This window comes from Callorhinus ursinus, unplaced genomic scaffold (genome assembly GCF_003265705.2).
Source record: "Callorhinus ursinus isolate GAN/ISIS: 27379988/994484 unplaced genomic scaffold, GSC_fseal_2.0 scaffold4, whole genome shotgun sequence".
Taxonomy (NCBI): Eukaryota; Metazoa; Chordata; class Mammalia; order Carnivora; family Otariidae; genus Callorhinus; species Callorhinus ursinus.
The window spans coordinates 142855951-142876786 of NW_027397066.1; the positions used below are offsets into that span (position 1 = coordinate 142855951).

A 20836-nucleotide genomic window follows, 5' to 3' on the forward strand; every position below is an offset into this window, starting at 1 on the left:
ATATCTGGCTTTTTTTTAAATTGGCAACAACATTAGCTACAAGCGAAACATATAACTCTTCAAAATTATAGTCATAGCATATCATGCCAATGATAAAGCAAAAGGTAATCTTATTTTTATTTATTATTTATTATTTATTATTCAAATGCATAGTGCCAGAAAATTATTTAGATATACAGCACTTAATTAGTAGTGTTTTCAAAAAAATTTCCAGAGATCTGAACTGTTATTTCAAATTAATTTAGAGATTTATTACCTTTGATTGGTGATGGATTCTTTTCAAGAAAAGAAAGTTTTGTTGTTCTCAGAGGAAATGGCTTTCCAACAGCAAACTTTCTGACCAACTTTGACACAGTATTCCAGAGATGTTCATAATCTTTCATAATGACATCTCCCAAATTCAAATGTAGGCCTATATAATAGTTAAAAGTACTAAATATTAAAAGTCATTCCTATATATACAGAAGCATGCGCTTTGACTAAATTCATAGAGTTCTGAAATATTTGTCAGAGTGAAATTTTCACTGAGTTCCACACTGCACCTAAATGAATAAATTACAGCTATCATAACAGTAATAGATTATGAATATCTATTTTATAAAGTAAAAAAAAGGTTATGACACATATAACTTTACAACCAATAAAACTGAATGTAACTTATTTTTCAAAGATAAGAAAATTTGTAGAGAGTTGTTAAATTTATATGTAGCTAACTCATTCCAATGTTTGCAATGTGTAGGAACCAAATTCTAGAGGTCAAGGGAGCTTCAGGAACACTCAATGAGTTATAGCTCTCTTAAAACATGTGTTTTTTTCCTTTGACTATTAAGAAACAGCAGAAAATTTATCCTAACAAAATAATTCAAAGAAAGAAAAACAAATTACATATAACATATAAATCAGCTTTGTCTTTGGAAAAAAATTAAAATTTCCTAAATATCTCAAGGTAGGATGATTACCTTGATTAGAGTAAATATTTTTTAAAATGTAATGCATATATTTAAATGAAAATTTCAACTATTAAAATTATCTAGAAATGCCAAGTACCCAAACACATATTTTTCGAGAATACTTGAGTGTATTAAGTTAAAAATGTTTTAAAATACAACACTCACTCTGACTGCAACTAAATAAAACTTATATATGTGTATAAACAAAGATTGAAAGGAAAATAATTGCTATGTTATATGTTGGACATAGGAAAATGATTTTGAAGTTTTAAAAACTGTATAATGTTTATCTCTGATTAAAGTACAATTATTATAATATTCTAGGGTGGTACCTTCAACATTTTCATTTTCATAGTAAAAAGCAATATTCTTCAACAAAAGTTCATCACTTAAGTCCGAAAGGTGAATTAAATTCAGATTCCAAAATTCACAAATGTTTATATTACTTAGGATGAAATATTCACACCACTTTTTCTGAAAATTAGATATAAAACCCAGTCATTGACAATTGTTATATTAGCAATAAACTATAATACAACTTCAAATGCATCAATAAACCAATGAAAGGCAAATTGGCAAGGCTATTCCAATTCTAATTAATGTAAGTCCTTTCAGGCTGGATAATGATGAATGCTTTATATCGTAAAAGGTTAGATCATAAAATAAAACCAAACTGGCCAAGAAATTAATTCAGCATCGTTCTTTATTCTGAATCATAGAAATCTGTGTTTGACTCAATACAATTTTTTTCTCACACAAATTCACAGATGCGGTCCCAATGCTACAGAAATACTTCTGTTTTCAAATGTGCCTCTGTTTTTTACTGAGGTTTTAATGTTTTCTGAGTCTGCTTTCAGGTCAAAAGAGGATTTAAGAAATAGTATTTGTTTAGGGGTCTAGAAGATGCTGAATCCTTCAAACTTAAAGATTCCCTTCCACCTACATTGGTGTGCACCTGCTGAGTTCATAATAGTGAGGTTATGTTCATGCCTAACATAGACAGAATGTCTTCATGCCTAACATAGACAGAATGTCTTCACTGGCCACACTTATTTCAGAGTTGAGTAGACATGAGTAAACAACCTTAGCAAGTGAGAGCTTAGTCATCTTTTCAGTCAATGATAGTGTTTGGGGAATTAAGTTCAGTGGGGGAAAACCGAGGCTTCTCTGCTCCACACTCCCTCAGTGATAAAACCAAATGCTTTCCAAATGTGAACAATTTATTTAATCTATATTGAGGTGGAAATAGAACCCAGAATTATCCAGCACAAATATAACACGGGCAAGCTGCATATTTTATTCTAAACTTCCAGAAGTCACATTAAAAAAAAAAAGCAAAATTTTATCTTATTTAACTCAACATATCCAAAGAATTATCATTTCAATGTGCAATCAATATAAAAATTTTAACAGAGTAGTTTACATGTTTTTCATACTAGTTTTTTTTTAATCTGGTGTTTCTTTTAAGTTTAGAACATATCTCATTTCAGACTACTACATTCCACTTGTGGCTATGGGCCACTGCTTTGGACAACCTAGCTCTAAACAGATGTTAGGGAGATTGCCCAAGGTACATGAAAAGCCGTAAATATCAAGGTAGGATCCTCCTACCTACAGTGTAGTTTTAACTACAATAAAATACTAAAGAGCTCTCCACAGAGACATAGAACAGTGGTTCTCCAACTTCAGCAGGAGCCTCACCTGGAAAGATTGTCAAATAAAACACAGATTGCTAGGCATCATCCCAAGATTGATTCAGTAGCTATGCGATGGAGCCTAAGAATTTGCATTTCTAACAAGCTCCCAGGTGATGCTGATGCTGTTGGTCAAGAGAACGATACTTGGAGAACCACTGCCATGTAAGGTTCTCCTCACCCAATCCTTTCCCATAATACCACTGAGTAAACAAATGGTAATATGTGAATATAGTACAGCAAACATTCTTCATTTTATTAACTTCAATTAAGAAATGCCTCCATATGGTCTCCAAGTGTCACGATTTGAGTAAACATGAAACTCTCCTCTCAAAGTTGCTTTCTCCAGAGACCTCAGAATATGCTTTTTATTGTAAAAATTTCAGAGGCTACCTGAATTTACACTTCCAGCTACTGGGTGCTACCAAAATGAAGCATGGAGGATAGAAAAGACCAGAGGGGTGCTTGACTATGGGATAATCAGCTGTTTCCCCTTATCAAGGGAGCAGAGGATGGTGGGAAGGGCACAGATTTGGAAGCTGGACAGTTATGAAGTTATCTCCCACCTTGATCATTTATTAGTTGTGCTAATGGGCCACTTAGCCTCTCTGAACCCGTTTTTCAACTGTAAAATGAGGACATAAGAGGAGTATTGTTATGTCTTTATGAGGTAATATAGGTAAAGTACACACATAAAACTGGTGCAAAATAACTAACAGCTATTTCTATCATGTCTGCAATCCATGCCATCCTAACTGAAGAATGATGTTTTCTATCAGCTAAAACCACAATGTCTTGCACAACCATCTTAGAACATTCCATAATTTAGAAAAACTTTGTAATATCCTTTCACCTAATTATACTGTCCATAAAAATTATTTCTAAAACTCTTTATAAATGAAAACTATACATACAGAGCATTCATCTAAATCTGTAAATCAATACCACAATTATTACATTCATACCATTCAGTAACTGAGTATATGTAATATGTAATTCAACCTATGAAAAGTTGACAAAAAATCAAATATTATCTGAGAAATAACTTTACAACAAAACTCGCAGCACAATAATATTGATGCTATAATGCTTTATTTCAATATCTGATATGTCATATCAATAGGTTTAATGTATTAGCCTGACATGACTTTTATTGAAATGTCTCAAGTAAATTAGGGGTGCCTATGTGGCTTAGTCGGTTAAGCTCCTGCCTTTGGCTCAGGTCATGATCTCAGGGTCCTGGGATCAAACCTTGTCTCCAGGTACCCTGCTCAGCAGGGAGTCTGTGTCTCCCTCTCCCCTCTCTCATTGTCCCTCTCCCCGCTCCTGCATGCACTCTCTCTCTTTCTTTCTCTCTCAAATAAATAAATAAAATCTTTAAAATTAAATAAATAAACTAAAAGGAGCTGGAAATACAGTCTTCCTATTCCTTTATTTAACCATAGTCAGCTTCTTTCTAACAGACTATCAAAATGCCTAGAGGAGAGTTCCCCAATGGGATTTGGGATATAGGAAAATATTTTCTCCCCCAAGCATCAGCAGAACCACATAGTATTTTGTATACCATATAATAAACCCTTTTACACTTCTGTTAGAGAAGTTGTAAATGCTCACAAATATAAACCTAAACCTAGATACACAATCAATGTATTTTTCTGTTTCTGAACTTTGTTGATCCTACATACACATTATGCTATTTCAGTAAATATAATGTAAGCACTACAAAGTAAAATCAGTCCAATTCAATTACTTCCTAGTCACACTCAGATCAAGTCTCTTCATGAGTCCCCCATGCCAGGCTTTGACAAGAGTGTTTATACACTTGTGGTAAAAAAAAAAAAAAAAAAAAAAAAAAAACAGAAAAAACGTGTGTATAAAAAAATTTATACATTTTGGTAAAAAATGGTGCCCACCACTCAGTATGGCTGTCTCCAGTTATACCTCACTCTTCAGTATTCTATACAGGCAATAAACCCAGGTCCCTTGAATAGAGATTTAATGGTCAATGGCTGTGGAGTGGCTTCCATTTGGTTCCATGGAGCTCATAGTCTACTGAAATACAGTCCTCAGATTTAAAGGGGTCTTTTCCATGTCATTTCCCACTTATCCCCTCATTTGGCTTCTGAGAATTCTGTAAAGACTAGCAGCTTCCCCTTGCCTCTCAATCAACTAGCATGACTCCTTTAGAGCCTACAAGAACTTTCAGACCCTCCTTCAGGAAGTACAGGGACCGATTCCCACATTTTCATAGATAGACACAATATTGCATTTTTCCAGTCCAATTCCCTGGCACATATAGCCACAGGTATCCTACATGAGACTAGCTATCTCCCAGTCTGTGTCCTGAAAACTAAGTCACAGGTTCTCTCTATGCACAGACCTCAGAAACTTTAGGGGGATTCTATCATGCCCTTCCCACCCCACTCATGGTGACTTCATTTATTCTCCAACTCTCTCCCCTCCTCAATTCATGGACACTTTATGAGGGAGGTGCAATGTGGGCAGAAGAAGGTGACTGTCTTTTTCAATAATATTTGTTATATATAGATCAATATTATTCTTTCAAAGGGCAGGAAATTTGACTTTTTTTTTTCCCAATCCCTAAAGTAAGGGCACATGCCAGTCCAACCAGAAGTTGGGGTTGTAAGGAGGGAGATCATGCAGAAAAGATCTTATCACAGGATTTTTTACCCGACAGAATTTAGGGAGTTCATGGACTAGATCAGAAAATTGTATTTTTATTTTTGCTAACTTGTAGCAAAAATGTGTATTTTCAATAAAAAGCCCAGATGACATGTCATATTCCTATGCCAGCGCTGGGATTTGGCACCAGTAGAAATAACATATTTTCACATTACATTGCAAGTGCTACAAACATCTAGAGATACTGTTTATACTTATCATACATTGAAAATATGGTAGTTATTTGATTGTCTAATGTAGTAATGAGGTCATACATATATTACCACATCACAAATGTATGTTTTAATATTTTAATAACTATTTCAATATAACTGATACCCTTGTAATCCTAAGTATCTTATTTTATGCATTTATATTATCCTGAGGAAGGGAGAATTCCCTTCATAGAATTCATCAGACAGCCATAGGGGACCCTAGGGAAAAAAAAGGGTAAGAAACCCTAAATGATTCTTCTCAGGTCGTTCTGACACACTTATTTGCTGAAAATGGGAAAGTGAGCAAATAGAGACATGGATGCAATTTCTGATTCTTCCCCGATAACATTACTTCCTTGCAATTTTAACAGCTAAAAGTTGCTCATCCTTCCACACACAATTTTACCTCAGGATTATGAAGTAGAGGTGGTAGCCTCATCACTCACCAACTCATCCTTCCAAACTATTTTTTACACTATTCTATAAAATTCAGCCTTCCATCTGTTTGTACTATTCAAAAGTCCTCCCTATCATGTTCAGTTAGCAAATTCCTTGCTCACTTCCCCTCACTTAATGATTTTTTTCACGCCTGGCTCACATTCTTCCTCTGCCTCTGTCTTAACAACACCATGTATAGCTTTAACCTCCAAGCAGACAATTACTGCAACATTTCTTGAATTTCTTATATCCAGTGACTCCCTCACCACTCTATCCATTTCACATTCTCATGGACACACCCATGACCTTGTCATCACCCAAACTTCCCCTCCCTCTCTGTCCTGGTTTGCACTCCTCCTAGAAGCAGACCTTGACACTCAACTTCAAGTAATAGAGTTTATTTGGGAATGATCACAAGAAACACCAGCCAGGGAATGCAGAAGTAAGACAGGAGAGAAAAGAAACCAATAAAGGATACATTATCCAATCCATGACCAATGGGGACAACTAGAACTTAATTCCACTGGGGAATTCTAGGAGACAGTGTAGAATACATTTCAGTATTTATTTCAACTTATGTACAAGGAAGCTGGGGGTCTTCATTCACCAATTCCTCATCTGTCATTGGTGGAGGGCATGAGAATTAACACCCAGCATTTCAGATCAAGCAAATAAATCCTTCAGGTGGAGAGTTGCAGACATTTATAGTAAGATGGAAAAATAAGCGAATGGGAGACATAGACAAGGAAATAATAAGTGTATGCCACCCTCTCTGATGAATAATTCCTTACTCCCACCTGTTGACCCATCCCTCTGACTTTGTATAATGATCATTCACACCTCTTTATTGATTGTATCAGGACCTCAGTTCTGGATAGGACCTATCCAGTGGAGTCCACTTGGTTTATCTCCATGAAACTTTGTTTTCTAGTCTATCATTTTTACAATCTTCTTGCAAGGATACTAAAATCTCTTTTCCATTTTTCCTTTTTTCTTTTCCATAAAACTATATAGATCCACTAATAGCTTTTCTGTGCCTAAATTATCTTGTCCCTTTTTTTCATACCATCCAGTCAGTTGCTTTTCGTGCTTATGGCCATGTTGCTGAGACCTACTAGAAAAAGAAAATCATACAATAACACATATTGATGCCACTATAACTGTTTTGTCAAAAACTTCAAATTAGCCTTCAAAAGTGCTGGGCGGGACAGCATTATTGTTTCTCAATATAGTTTACTCCCCTAAGATCCCCAATAAATATTTCCAAAATATTTCATTGTTCTTAAACTTCTGGGCTTGTTTCCTCGCCACAACATTCAGCATATGACTTTGTCTCCTACTTCACAAAGAAAATTAAACTAGCACATAGGAACAAAGTTATCTTACAACTTCCATAACAGCTAATGTTGCACCATTCTTTCTTTATTCTTTCCTGTGAAAATGGCACTATAACTCCCTCTATATAAGAACATACTCTAGACCCCATCCCTCTCACCTTACTTTCCCTGTATTTTCATCCTATCCTCTCCCTTAATTTAAACATGCTCAGTCTTTGCCATTTTAAAAATATTCCTAATTGACCCACTTTCCTATCCCATTTTATCCTGAGTCACTTCCCTTATTCTCAACTCCTTACATATAAATCCTCTTCACCTTTATTTTCTCTCTTCTACTCACTACTGAATCCACTCTACCATAGATTTTTGCTTCTAGCCTCTCCATTAATATTTCTTTTTTAAAAAATATTTTTTAAATATTTATCTCAATTACAACCAACAGTGAGTCCTATGCCATTAAACCCAAAGTACTATTTTCAGTCCTCAACCTCCTACAGTTCTCCATGGCATTTGGTACTATTAACCCACCTTTTGAAAAGCCCAGTTCCTTTGACCTTCACAATAATCCATTCTCTTAGCTTTACAACTCTATTCATCTAAGTAGCTCCTTCTCAGTGTCCTTTGCCAGTGTTTCAATCTATTCCTAACCATTTAATATTGGAGGATCTCAGGTCTCTGTCCTAGGCCCTCTTGTCTTTCCCAAAATAATTTTATCCACTGCCATGGCATCAATTAACATCCATAGGCTAGTGATTCCCAAATCTTGATCCCCAATTCATTCTACTCTGCTAAGCTCCAAACCAGTATTTCAAATTGCTTACTAGAAATCTCCATTTGCATATTTCATTGGCATCTCAAACTCAGTATTTCCAAAACTGAACTTGTGATCTTCCTCCGCAATTATAGTTCATACAATGACATCAACCCCACAAATGCTCCAGCCAGAGATCTAGAGTCAGTTGACTCCTCCCTTTCCCTCATGCCCACACTTAACTTGTTAAATGATTGTTGATATTGCCTATTGCCATTCATCCTTACTTACCATTTCCTTAGTCCCTAAATAATTAACACTTACATGAACTGAGGTAACAGTCACCTAACTGGTTTCCCTAAATCCAGTTTTGCCCCTACAGTGCACTCTCTGCATTGCAAGACAAAGAAAAAAAAATTTAATGAAAGTGCCATTCATCAGCATGAAATTATTCAGTTGGTTCTCATTGTACTTATGATCAACTTAAATCTCCATTCTCTTTACAGGATTTATACAGTCCTATATGATTTGTCTCTTATCCATCTCTTCAGCTTTATCACTTTCCCATATTCTTTCTATTCCAGTTACATAAGTTGTATTCCAGTTCCTTGATCATGTTCTTCTCATGGTGACCCCACATGCTGTTTCATCTCCTAGCATCCAGTGTTCATCCTCTCTCCAACTTGCAAATCCATCAAGATTTACATTACTTCACTTCTCTTCATCTCTTAAAAGAAGCCACCCTTTTCTAACTGAATTGGATCTTTTTATTATCAGACTCTAAAGTATCCTGTAGTTCCTCCTTAATATTAATTTTAAAAATTCAATACCTATCTTCCTGCAAAATGTAGCTCTATGAATGTGGTGGGGTGAGATGGGTAAATATATTTTCTCACTGTATCCCCAGTGACTCATACAATGCTTATACATTAGATAAATATTTGTGGACTAGCTTACTAATTGATTGGTTCTAAAATACTTTCCTTGAACATTTTGACTGCAGATATCAAGATTTTTAAAAATTTTCCATTTAAATTGATCCACTAATCCCACTTCTGGGCATGAAGTCTAAGTCAATATCCCCAAATTAAAGGAAAAGGCTTCCTTTAAAAAAAAAAAAAAAGGAAAAGGCTTACACTCAAAGAACCTGGAAAATAACAGCATTTATAATACAACAATTAAAACCTCTTAATATCCTATAATAGAAGAATGGGTGAGTAAACCATGGTACATCCATTAAAAAATAGTAGCCATTAAAAAATGAGGTTAACCAAGAGTATGAAAGAAAATTTTAAAATACATGAAAAGAAAAATATTTATATATATTCATACATGAATATATATTCATTCCAATGTAATATATGAATTTATTTGAATAGTGTGGTCGCTTGGTGTTTCTTTTGTTTTTGCTACTTTCCTAAAGTCTACAAATTTTCTCTAACATCTATAATGGACAAAAATAACCATTACATTTATATCTTCAATTCCTCTCAAAAGCAGAACACAATGGTCACCAATCTCTTGTAATTAATGACACAAAAACCTGATCTTGACAGAAATTAGAAGGAAAATAGAGAGGCTTTTTTTTTATCCTTAGATTGGGTATATATCATGCTGTTTGTTATTATTACCAGAGTTGTTGAAATTAGGAAGAGATTGACTTAGGCCACTAAATCTTTAAGGTTCCCAAAGGGCTGACAATATTCCCTTATAAATCTTTTTTTTTTTTTAATTAGGCTCCGTGCCCAGAGTGGAGCCCAACATGAGGCTTGAACTCACAACCCTGAAGTCATGACCTAAACCGAAACCAAGAGTCAGACACCTAACCAATTGAGCTACCCAGGCACACCCTTATAAATCTACTTTTGAAGGTGACTGTGGTTTCTTTATATCAAACAATGGAAACAAAAAAATAAATAAACTAACAAAGATCATATTTACCATTTCTAAGAAAGTGTGAATGTTCTTAGTCCAATGGGAAGTGATGACTCTAGTGCAGGCTCTTTGAGAAAGAGGTAAGTGGAGTAGGAAAACCACACTGAGACAATGCAGTTTACACAAATCTTCCATCTCTTGCAGGGCTAAGCAATTACTTTCCCCCTGAGTAAAATAAAGAAGGTAAAATAGAGATCAGCAGGCTATGAAATTGCATAATACACATGCAGCACCACAAAGGTCAGCAGCCACATTCTGCTTTATTACACTCTTCATTCTATAGGTTTTTGAGTTTTTTTCTTCGTGTATAAATTTGGCTGCATATAAAAAACAGATGTCAGGCAAGGGGGCAGGGAACTGCCAGCTCAATAACAGTTTACATAAAGCATTTTCTAAGTATTTTTAGTTAAGCTTAACTTTACATGAGCTGTCCCAGCAGCTAATGAAGTCATGATCCCACAGGACCTTGCAAGGATGGAGCCATCCTTTAAATGCCCTATTCTGTCCAAGGAATCATATTTTAAAAGTTACACTGAACAGTATCAGAGTAAAGAAACCAGGACACATCAAAAAAAAAACTTACCCAATTAGAAAAAGGGTAAAGAAATGGGCATATTTAACATGACGGGACAAGGACCTCTTCACCATCCTCAAATGTTTCCAGGGTTGTCACTGGAACAAAACTAAGACTTATTTTGGAGTGCCTCAAAATAGGGCCAAATCGGGTCTAATGACTAGAAATTCCAAAGAGATATACTTCGTTCGATATCATTTTTGTGATAATAATGTAAAATGTCACGCCTAATGACACAAAAGATATTTTACTAAGAATATATTCAAGTAGATATTGGAAAACCAAATATAAAGAGATGCTAGGTAAAAAGTAGTAAGTCTTGTTCATTTCAGTGTGTATAAAAGTTACAAAAAGTTGTGTGTATAAAAGTTACAAAAAGCTTCATTTACTTTAATAAAAATTCAGGCAAGAATCCCCAGCAGTCAGATTGTATACAAAACAATATGTGTTCACATGTGTGTGTGAGTGTGTGTACATGTGCATATGTATACATATCTATAGGGAAGACTATTTAGCTGGACAACAAACCATACTGGTCAACAGATTCTTAATGAACTCTATCAATCATAAAGAAGGTTAAGAGCTTTAGTATTTTTCCAGCTAGGATGGCACTACAGCAAGCATGTTTCAGGGAAAATCGGAGGGGGAGACAAACCATGAGAGACTATGGACTCTGAGAAACAAACTGAGGGTTCTAGAGGGCAGGGGTGGGTAGGAGGATGGGTTAGCCTAGTGATGGATTTTAAAGAGGGCATGTACTGCATGGAGCACTGGGTCTTATACGCAAACAATGAATCATGGAACACTACATCAAAACTAATGATGTAATGTATGGTGATTAACATAAGAAAATAAAAAAATAAAAAAACTAATAATGTAATTTATGGTGATTAACCTAACACAATAAAATTTAAAAAAAAAGAATTTCCCTTCTAAAGACAGCTTGGTATTATGGAATTTGAACAAGACAGATACAGGTTCAATCCTCATTCCACACTGCTCTTTAATTAAGGAATGTTACGCGGACTATCTGAACCTCAGGGATTTCCATATGTGAAATGGGAATAAATACCTCCTTTAAAATGCTGTTGTGAGGATATAAAGACACAAGGCATATAAAGAACCCGCAACATTATAATGTAAGCTCTCACCAAGCACTAATTTCCTTTCTTATTACCCCTTCTTCTAGATAATTGGACAAATGTGACTAAATGTGTACTAAGGGGAAACGTCTGTATAGTAAAATACTAAATCATATAACAGCATCATAGATATTTCTGATAAACGAATTCCAGTTTTTTCCTCTTTTGGGAGAAATTTATATAATTAAATTGGGGAAATAAATAAAATACCAAATGGAAGAAAAGGTAGATGAAAATCAGTAAAATTTCAGAAGTGGAAAGCAATGATGTTTCACAGTAAAGTTATAACAGTCACACCTCTTGGATGTTAGTTTTCTCAATAGAGGTAGTCTTTCTATTTTCTAAAAAGTGATGGTACATTCTCAAAGACAACGAGCATGAAGTAACACAAAGAACACGCCGAATGTCAGATCCTTCTGGCCAGAGTTGCTTAAGCTGAGAAATAGTTTCACATGCCTGTCACAGGAGAAAACTGTAAATGTCATGATATTTAAAAAACATTTTTATTCATAAGTAATCTTACTAGAAGAAATCATACAAAGATATGACTATATAAAACTATAAATATTTCTGTTAAAAATGATAAAATTTTAAGATGGGAAATACATATTTTTGTAAAATCATTAAAATTTAACTATGTAAAGAGCTCCTATAAATCAATAACAAAACATCTCAGCCTTTAATAAGACAAGATAATTTACAAAAGAAATACAAATATTAACAAAATGGAAAAAATGTTCAACCTCTCTAGTAATAAATGAACAATTAAATAGATATTTTATTTATAAAATATATATAATATACATATAAATAAAATATAAATAAATATAATATAAATTAAAATACAAATATAAATAAAAATATATAATAATAGCATATTATTTACAAATTAACAAATATTAGAATATTCTAATGATAAAAGACAGCACTGTAAATCATGTGATGTGTCATTTCTCTTATGCTTTGCTAATGAGAGTACAGATAGGTACATAATTACTGCAAAGCTATTTAGCAATACATATGATTACCATTAAATATATTGATACTTTGTGACTGGCCATTCAAGTTCTAGGTGTCCAGGCTAGGTAAATAACACAAAATGTGTACCAAGATTTATGCACCAAGATGTTCATACAGAATTATTTGTGGAAACCAATTCTCAAATAATTTAGGTGTTTAGCATTAGGGAAATATTATGCATCCAGTAAAAATAAAATATGTGAAGAATTTTTAATAACTCAAATACATGTGGTATGCAAGAAACACAACTTAAAAAAGTGACACAGAAGGACTAAAAATGTACCAGGCAAATGGCGGGAAAAAAAAGGAGAGAAGAGAGGCTAGCAATTTTTACAGCAGTCTAGGGAGAATTCAAGCGCAAAAGCATTAAATGTGGGGGAAAAAAGCATTAAATGTGAAAAAGAAAAGCATTCTTCTATTCTAAAAGCCACAATTTATAATGGAGATGTAACCTTTATTAATGATTCATCTCATATGAATAATTATGAATCATTATGCAACGTATAATGTCACAACCAAATTTACGATGCAAAAATTACAGGAGATTAAAGGAACTATATTCAGAAACACACTAATAATAACAGAATTTAATATATTACTTTCAGTACAAGAGAAATCAAGTGGACAAAAAACAAGCAAGAAGATAGATGACTTAAACAGCATAATCAATAGTGTAGATCCTATGAATTAAACTCTGGTGATAGAGATGTATTCCTTTTAAGTGCCCCAGCACATCCATAAAAATTGGTCATATGTTAAGTCACAAAGAAAACATCAGTAACTTCCATAGTGTAGAAACACTACAAACTGCGCTCTGATCAAAATGCACTACAGGTAGAATTTAGTTTTAAAAATAATAAGGCACAAAGACCCTTCAATCTAAGCTTAAAAACATTTTCTATAAAGCTACTCCTGGTGAAAGGGAAATACAAACAGAATTTATAAAAATGATAATAAAAACACTACATATCATAATTTATGGGATAAATTTAAAGCAGTGACCAAAGGAAAATTCACTGCATTAAACATATTTAACAATAAAAATGAAAGAATAAAAAAATGGATTAAATTCTTAGCTCCAAAAAGAAAATCTAAAAAGGAACAACAAACTGAACTAAAGGAAAGCAAAAAGAGGTGAAAAATAAAAATAAAAGTATGCAAAAATTAAGAGAAAATTGGTAGACAGATCTAATTAATAAATCAAAATTCTAGGGATTTTTGAAAAACTTTAAAAAACAGACAAGCCACTAGCAAATTTGATCATTAAGTGGGAGAAATAAAAAATGTACAGAATAAAAATGTAAAGGTAAAATTACTGAAACAAACAATTTTTAAAAAGTCATATAGCTTACTTTGCAAACTTCTATGCAAATAAATATGAAATGTAAATGAATGGATAATTTCCTCATAAGGATTAATTATAAAAATTGACCCCATTGGAGTTACTAAGCTTAAATAAACCAATTTCCATAGGACAAATAGAGAAGGTTAAGAAATTACCCCACAAAAAGTACCAGTCCCATATGGCTTTATAGGGAAATTCTATTTTAATCCTCAAAAACCAGATAATCCCAGTGATCCATAAATTATTTTGGAATACTGAAAAGAAAAAGAAAATATTCTAATCTTTTTTTTATGGAGCATGCATGACACTGATACCCAACCAAATAATTAAAGTGTGCAGAAAGAAAACTACAGAAAAGTATCACTCATGCATACTGATGCAAAAATTCTAAACAAAATATTAGCAAGCAGAACCCAACACCATATTAAGAAAATAATACCATGATCCAATAGGATTTATTCCAGAAATAGAGTTGCTTCAATATTTAAAAATCCATTTATATCAAAATACCATATTAATGAAACTATTTAAAAATCATAATTGTATCCACAATTTCAATACACATTCACAATAAAAACCCTCAAAAAAATATAAGTTGAGGGATACAGTCTTAACATCAGAATGAATATATATATATACGTGTGTGTGTGTATAACAGGGAAACACTAGAGACATTTCTACTAAGATTAGGAACAAGGCAAAAATGCCCACTATATCTACTTATCCACCATTGTACCAGGTTTGTTACCTAATGCATCTAGACAAGAAAAGGTAATTTCAGGCATAAGAATGGGTAAAGAAGATACAAAATTATCACTGTTCACAGATGATATGATAGTATATATGGATAACCCCAAAGAATAATTAAACTGATTCAAAAATTAAAATGTCAATGAGACATCAGCACAAAGAATTGCAAAAAAATCAACAGGTTTCATATGTATAAACAACAAAGAGCCAAAGAACACAATGGTAGATAAAATCTTGGAATAACAGCAAAATTTACTTAATAACAACAAAACATTAAATACTTAGGAAAAAATTTAACAAGAAATATACAAAACATATATAAGGAATTTTTTTAACTCACAAAAATAGACTAGAACAGATGCACCCCCTCTTCTTGCATGGAATAATTCAACATTATAAAGATGCCAATTCTTTCCAGTTTAATTTATAAATTCAATATACTCCAACAAAAATAACAAGATTTTTTTTAACTTAGACAAGTTGATAACAAAATTTCATATGGAAAAATAAAAATGCAAAATGGCTGTAAGAGAAAAACTATACATGGAAAACCTAGCTAAACAACACATTAAAAATACTATTAAGTCTCTATACTTGGGCGCCTGGTGGCTCAGTTGGTTAAGCGACTGCTTTTGGCTCAGGTCATAATCCTGGAGTCTCAGGATCGAGTCCCGCATCAGGCTCCCTGCTCAGCAGGGAGTCTGCTTCTCCCTCTGACCCTTCCCCCTCTCATGTGCTCTCTCTCTCTCATTCTCTCTCTCTCAAATAAATAAATAAATAAAATTTTAAAAAAAAGTCTCTATAATCAAGAGTGTAAAATTTGCAAATAAACCAGAGGAACAGAGTAGAAAGTCCAGATTTATTTCCAAATACATATAGAAATCTAATAAATGATGTGGCATCTAAAAATCACTGGGATAAAAATGGACTTTTTAATAAATGCCACTGAACATCCCTTTGAAAAAATAAAAATTATATCCATATCTCACACTATCTACAAGAATGAATTGCAAATCGATTAGGAATCTAAATTTTAAAAAATTGTAAGTATAAGAGGAAACCACAGGCAAATCTTCTTTTTAACCTTGATGTATGTAGGGAAAGGCTTTCTAACTGTGACTCAAAATCTAGAGGCAACAACACTTAACAAAAAGATTAATAAATTTGACAGTAAAAATTTTACATTGGGAGGGTATGTGCTATAGTGAGCTCTGTGAATTGTGTAAGACTGATGAATCAGAGATCTGTACCCCTGAAACAAATAATACACTATATGTTAATTAATGAATAAATAAATAAAAAGGAAAAAAATTTTAAATGTACACAAAAAAATCATAAACAAAGTCAAAAGACAACTGACAAGTTGGAAGAAAATATTCATAAAATATATCACAAAGTGCTAATATCTGTAATATAGAGAAAACACTTAAAATTGAAAGAAAATAATGATATAATCCTTCTAAAAAGAAAATTGACAAAACCTAAGTAAGCAACATATACACTTATCTTTTGACTCAATTCCATTTTTAAAATCTACTCTGGGGCTATACCTCCAATAATACAAAATTGCATATACTACAGATGATTATTATAGCATTGATTATAAGTGCAAAATGTTGAAAACAAATATAAATTCTGTAGTAAGAAATTGGTTAAAGAAGTTATAGTACATCTACATGAGGGAGTGCTATGCAGCTATATAACATAAAGAGGAAGATATCTATAAATTGCTTTAAAATGATTTCTAAACATGCTGTTAAGTGTAAAAAGAAAGGCACTGAAAAATACCTATAATATATGATCTTTTACACACATCTGCTTTTTTGTGCAAAAAATAATAACAATAATAATGCAAGAAGGATAACTCTGAAACTAAAGAGAAAAATTACCTACAGAAAATATTTGGGAAAGGGGTAACTGTAGAGGAGAATGGGATCAGAGTAGCAGGGATAAGAACAAAGCGTCACTTCTTTGAGCATATCATTTTTTATATCTCTGATTCTTAGAATCCTAAGTATGCTTCCTATACATTTCATATACCCTCCAAAATAAATAGCTATTTAAAAACAATATGGAAATGGCTTGCAGGAACCCAAAGTGAAATACAAATACTAACCAATGAACCTAACTATATTAGTAATGAATAACAGCCAAACTAAATGGGGTATGCAAGAAAAGAACTAACCTAAATAACTTTGGAAAGCAGTGTTTTACATATACTATGACTAAAGATAAAAAGAAGTGCACATAAATCCTGTAATCCAATTAGTAAATGTGTTTCTCACAAGATATGGTTAGCAATTCTAAAACCACTTCATGTATATACTAGAATTGAAAAAATAAGTAAATATATTGTATGTAATGAGAGCTGACTTTCTCATAATTGGAGAAGGAAATTACAAATAAAGAAAGGGAAGGCATAAAATGAAGGATATGAAGTTGGACTGGAGTATAAGTTATTGGTATAAATGCATGATATTTCAGATAGATGATAGATTAAAAAATAGACAGGTGTACATGCATGGCTTAGCATACATACATGTATTTCTTAGCTGTGTCTGCTGAAAAGTCCCCAGGAGAATGACACCCCAGTAGAAATGAACAAACATAATTCCTAGATCTTGGCTTCTAAATGCTGTTTTCCAACAAAAGCAACCAGAACTCCTTGGAGAAGTGGTAGATTTCAAGGTTGAGGCAGAGAAAATACAAGATGAGAATGGAACATCTTGTGGTTTCAAAAAGTAAAACAGTGCTCAAAAAGATGGGGCCTGATGAATTTGAAGATAAATATACATCTGTGTAACCATCACCACAAGGTATGTCATCAAACCTCAATGAAGGGTTTTAGAAGAGAAAAAAAAATGGGGAGGGGGGTTGGGCATGCAAAAGAACACAAGTGCAAACCTGAAGGAGTCTCTAATGTTCAAGCCTAGAACAATGTGAGCACCAAAACAATTGTAATATTGGACTTTAATCTATAATATAAAATATCCACTAGTCCATGCTGATATAAATAAATAAACAAGTAAAGGTCAGAGATACAAGGGCTCTCTCTTATAGGAGAACTCCAAGTAAGAAAAGTAGAAGGAAAAAGTGAAATAGAAAACAACCATTACTCAAACAGATCTAGCAATAACTGTCACAGACAAGATCCATGGATGGGCTCTAAAATTAATTGGCAAAAGTGTGAGAAAAAGCAGGATTTGCAGAGTCAGGAAAGATAGTAACTTTATGGTGGAGAAGGCCAGAAGGCACCACCTTAATCAGTGTTAAGACATCAACATCATGGACCCTTTGGTATATTGTAAACACCAACTCACTGGCATTCTTGCCAAAACTACATAATAACCTCATTCCAATCATTAGAAAACATGAGACAAACCCCAAAAAATAAATAACTGATCATTACCTTTCAAAAACGTCAAGGTCACAAAAGACAAGGAAACATTGAGAAACTACTACAGATTGGAGGAAACTAGAGAAAAATAACTAAATGGATGTGGGACCCTGGACAGAATCCTGGAACAGAAAAAGGACATTCGTGGAAAAGTAAGTGAAACTCAAATAATGTCTGAAGCTTGGTTAATAGTATTATACTGATGTTCATTTCCTGGTTTTGAACAATGTATCATGGTTACATCAGATGCTAATATTAGGGGAACCTGGGTGAGAAATCTATGGGAAATCAGTACTATTTTTGCAACTTTTTTATAATCAAAAAATTAGTTCAAATAAAAGTGCTTTTTTTAAAGTTTCAGTACCTCTTCCATCATATTCTTCCATTTTAAATTTCCAAAAAGTGATTCTAGTGCTGAAAATCTACATTCTTCCAATTGTTTAATCAGGGTTTTATAAGCCATCTCAATCTTCTTTTTATTCTGTAAAAAGATGGCAAGTCACATAAATTGTCACAAATAAAATAGCTAATCACTTTCCAACTACAGAAAATCATATATTGAAGATATAATTGTTAAACTATATTTCCCAGTTAAAAAAATTACACTAATGTAATTACAGATCATCAACAATGCTTTTAAAGCCTGCCAAGCAGCACTATTTTGTTCTTGCTGAATTAATATTTGTTTGGGAATTTAGTGCATTTTATTTTTTTAACAACTTTATAAAAAGTATAATTAACATAATATAAAATTCACTCACTTTTTAAGGGGACAATTCAATGGCTTTTGGTAAAGTTACAGAGTTGTGCAGCCACCACTATAATTTAATTTTAGAACATTTCCAACATCTCAAAAAGAAAGAGTGTGCCATTTAATACATTATATTTTATTATGAAAAATTTCAAACACACACAAAAATAAAGAATAGCATAATCTCCCCCAGGTACCTATCATCCTGCAAAAACCATTATCAACATACACTACATTTTTATTTTCATCTCATATAGTCCTCAAGGAGATAAATGAAATAACCTCTTTAAAATGAGTGTCCAATAAACTAGGAAATATATTATTATACTAGAAATAAAATCTAACACTTAAAAAAAAATCTTCTTAAGGAGAGATTGAGAAAGATGTTTGTAACACTCCCTTCAAACTCAGATTCAGAAATTGCTTTAACAGAAAAAAATGAGATCAAGTGATTACAGTACCTCTTCCCAATATAAAAATCAATCCCAGCGCTGTTCCTACTCACAGTAGGCAACTAGAGTTGGAAATAGTTTAATGACTGGAGTTCTAACTAAAGCAAAATAAATTATCTTATCAGATTTCATGACAACCATCTGGATGTCTCCAAATACTATGAGGGTATTACTATTCTCAGAGTAAAGAATGTTAACTGACTCAAAAATCATTTTGATGAAATACAGCATTATCTTCATATTTAGAATTCACTATAAGTAGTGAAATGTGAACAGAAACTAGATTTATTTATAAGAGCAGTATGCATTTTTAACTCCCAAAAGTTCAATAGAGTAATTGACAAATATATCAATCCAGTAAAAGAGAAAGACCAAGCAAGGAATTAAATTCTAAATACTCTGAAAGTTCTATTAATGATTTAATATTATGAAATAAACATTTCACTTATTTTCCTTCCTCATCACCCTTCTCCATTGTTTTATTAGAACTACCGTATTAAAGATCATTTCAGTAATATGTCTCAGCAAAAGAGGCATAAGTTTTTCCCTCCAATTTAATGCATTTCTGGCCTTCATTAACTTGGAGGCAGTATACCGTATTGTAGTTAGTCAAGTAAGGGCTGGAGTCAGACTACTTCTTTTCAAATCCACGCTCTATTATTCATTTAGTGTTGATGATGAGCAAATTGCTTATTCAAGTACCTATTTCCTCACCTGCAAAACACAGGTGATACTAACACCTAACTTAAAGGGCTGCTATAAAGGTTTTAAAAAATGACTCATGAGAAGTACCAATCACTGTTGTTATTACAACAAGTTCTGAACTATTGACTGCATTTGTATTATCCTTATTATCAATTTTCTAGATTTCTCTGTTAAGCCTATGATAATTTCCATAGAAGTGGCAGAACTAAAACTAAGCCAAGTAACATGGAAAATTTTGTAAAATTTTAAAAGAAATTTATCTTTAGATATCAATTACCTCTTTGAAAAATTTTTGGTTTTTATACATGCTTGGCATAAGGTATGCATAAAGTCGAAGAATATCAGATGTTTGCCCTGAGGAAAGCACAACGTTGACCTTCATTGCCCAAGACTGAGTAATTAAAAAGTTGAAAAGGTGTGTTTGTAGATGGTTCAAGCCTTCATCGGCAACTATCAGGTAATATGGGTAACTGTCTTCCAAGAAAATTTCCCACTCCTGTGACAGGCATCCAGAAAATTTTGTTCGAACATCAATGGTGGTATTATGCTGAAGATGAAGAATTAAAGCAGTTCTCAAAGGAAGAAGTTCAGGGAAGTTGAAATATGCATACTCAGCATCCTGTGGGGATGGGATAAAGTAGATTCTTTTGAAATTATCATTTAATTGGTTTACATATATCATTAGTCATTAAAGGAAT

General features: G+C 33.0%; 1 protein-coding gene across 6 annotated transcripts in view; it reads right to left on the reverse strand.

The window, feature by feature from the left end:
- DDX60 (DExD/H-box helicase 60) overlaps positions 1 to 20836 on the reverse strand; it is a 109164-nt gene that overhangs the window by 78860 nt on the left and 9468 nt on the right. For 5 of the 6 annotated variants that reach the window (XM_025874426.2, XM_025874428.2, XM_025874427.2 and 2 more), the window contains 6 exons: positions 20416 to 20757; positions 18595 to 18711; positions 12016 to 12174; positions 10009 to 10167; positions 1283 to 1424; positions 257 to 412 (listed from right to left, as the gene is read on the reverse strand). In XM_025874426.2, coding sequence (XP_025730211.1) covers positions 257 to 412; positions 1283 to 1424; positions 10009 to 10167; positions 12016 to 12174; positions 18595 to 18711; positions 20416 to 20757 — 1075 coding nt within the window. The remainder of the gene's footprint in view (positions 1 to 256; positions 413 to 1282; positions 1425 to 10008; positions 10168 to 12015; positions 12175 to 18594; positions 18712 to 20415; positions 20758 to 20836) is intronic. The other variant, XM_025874430.2, reaches the window with a different exon arrangement.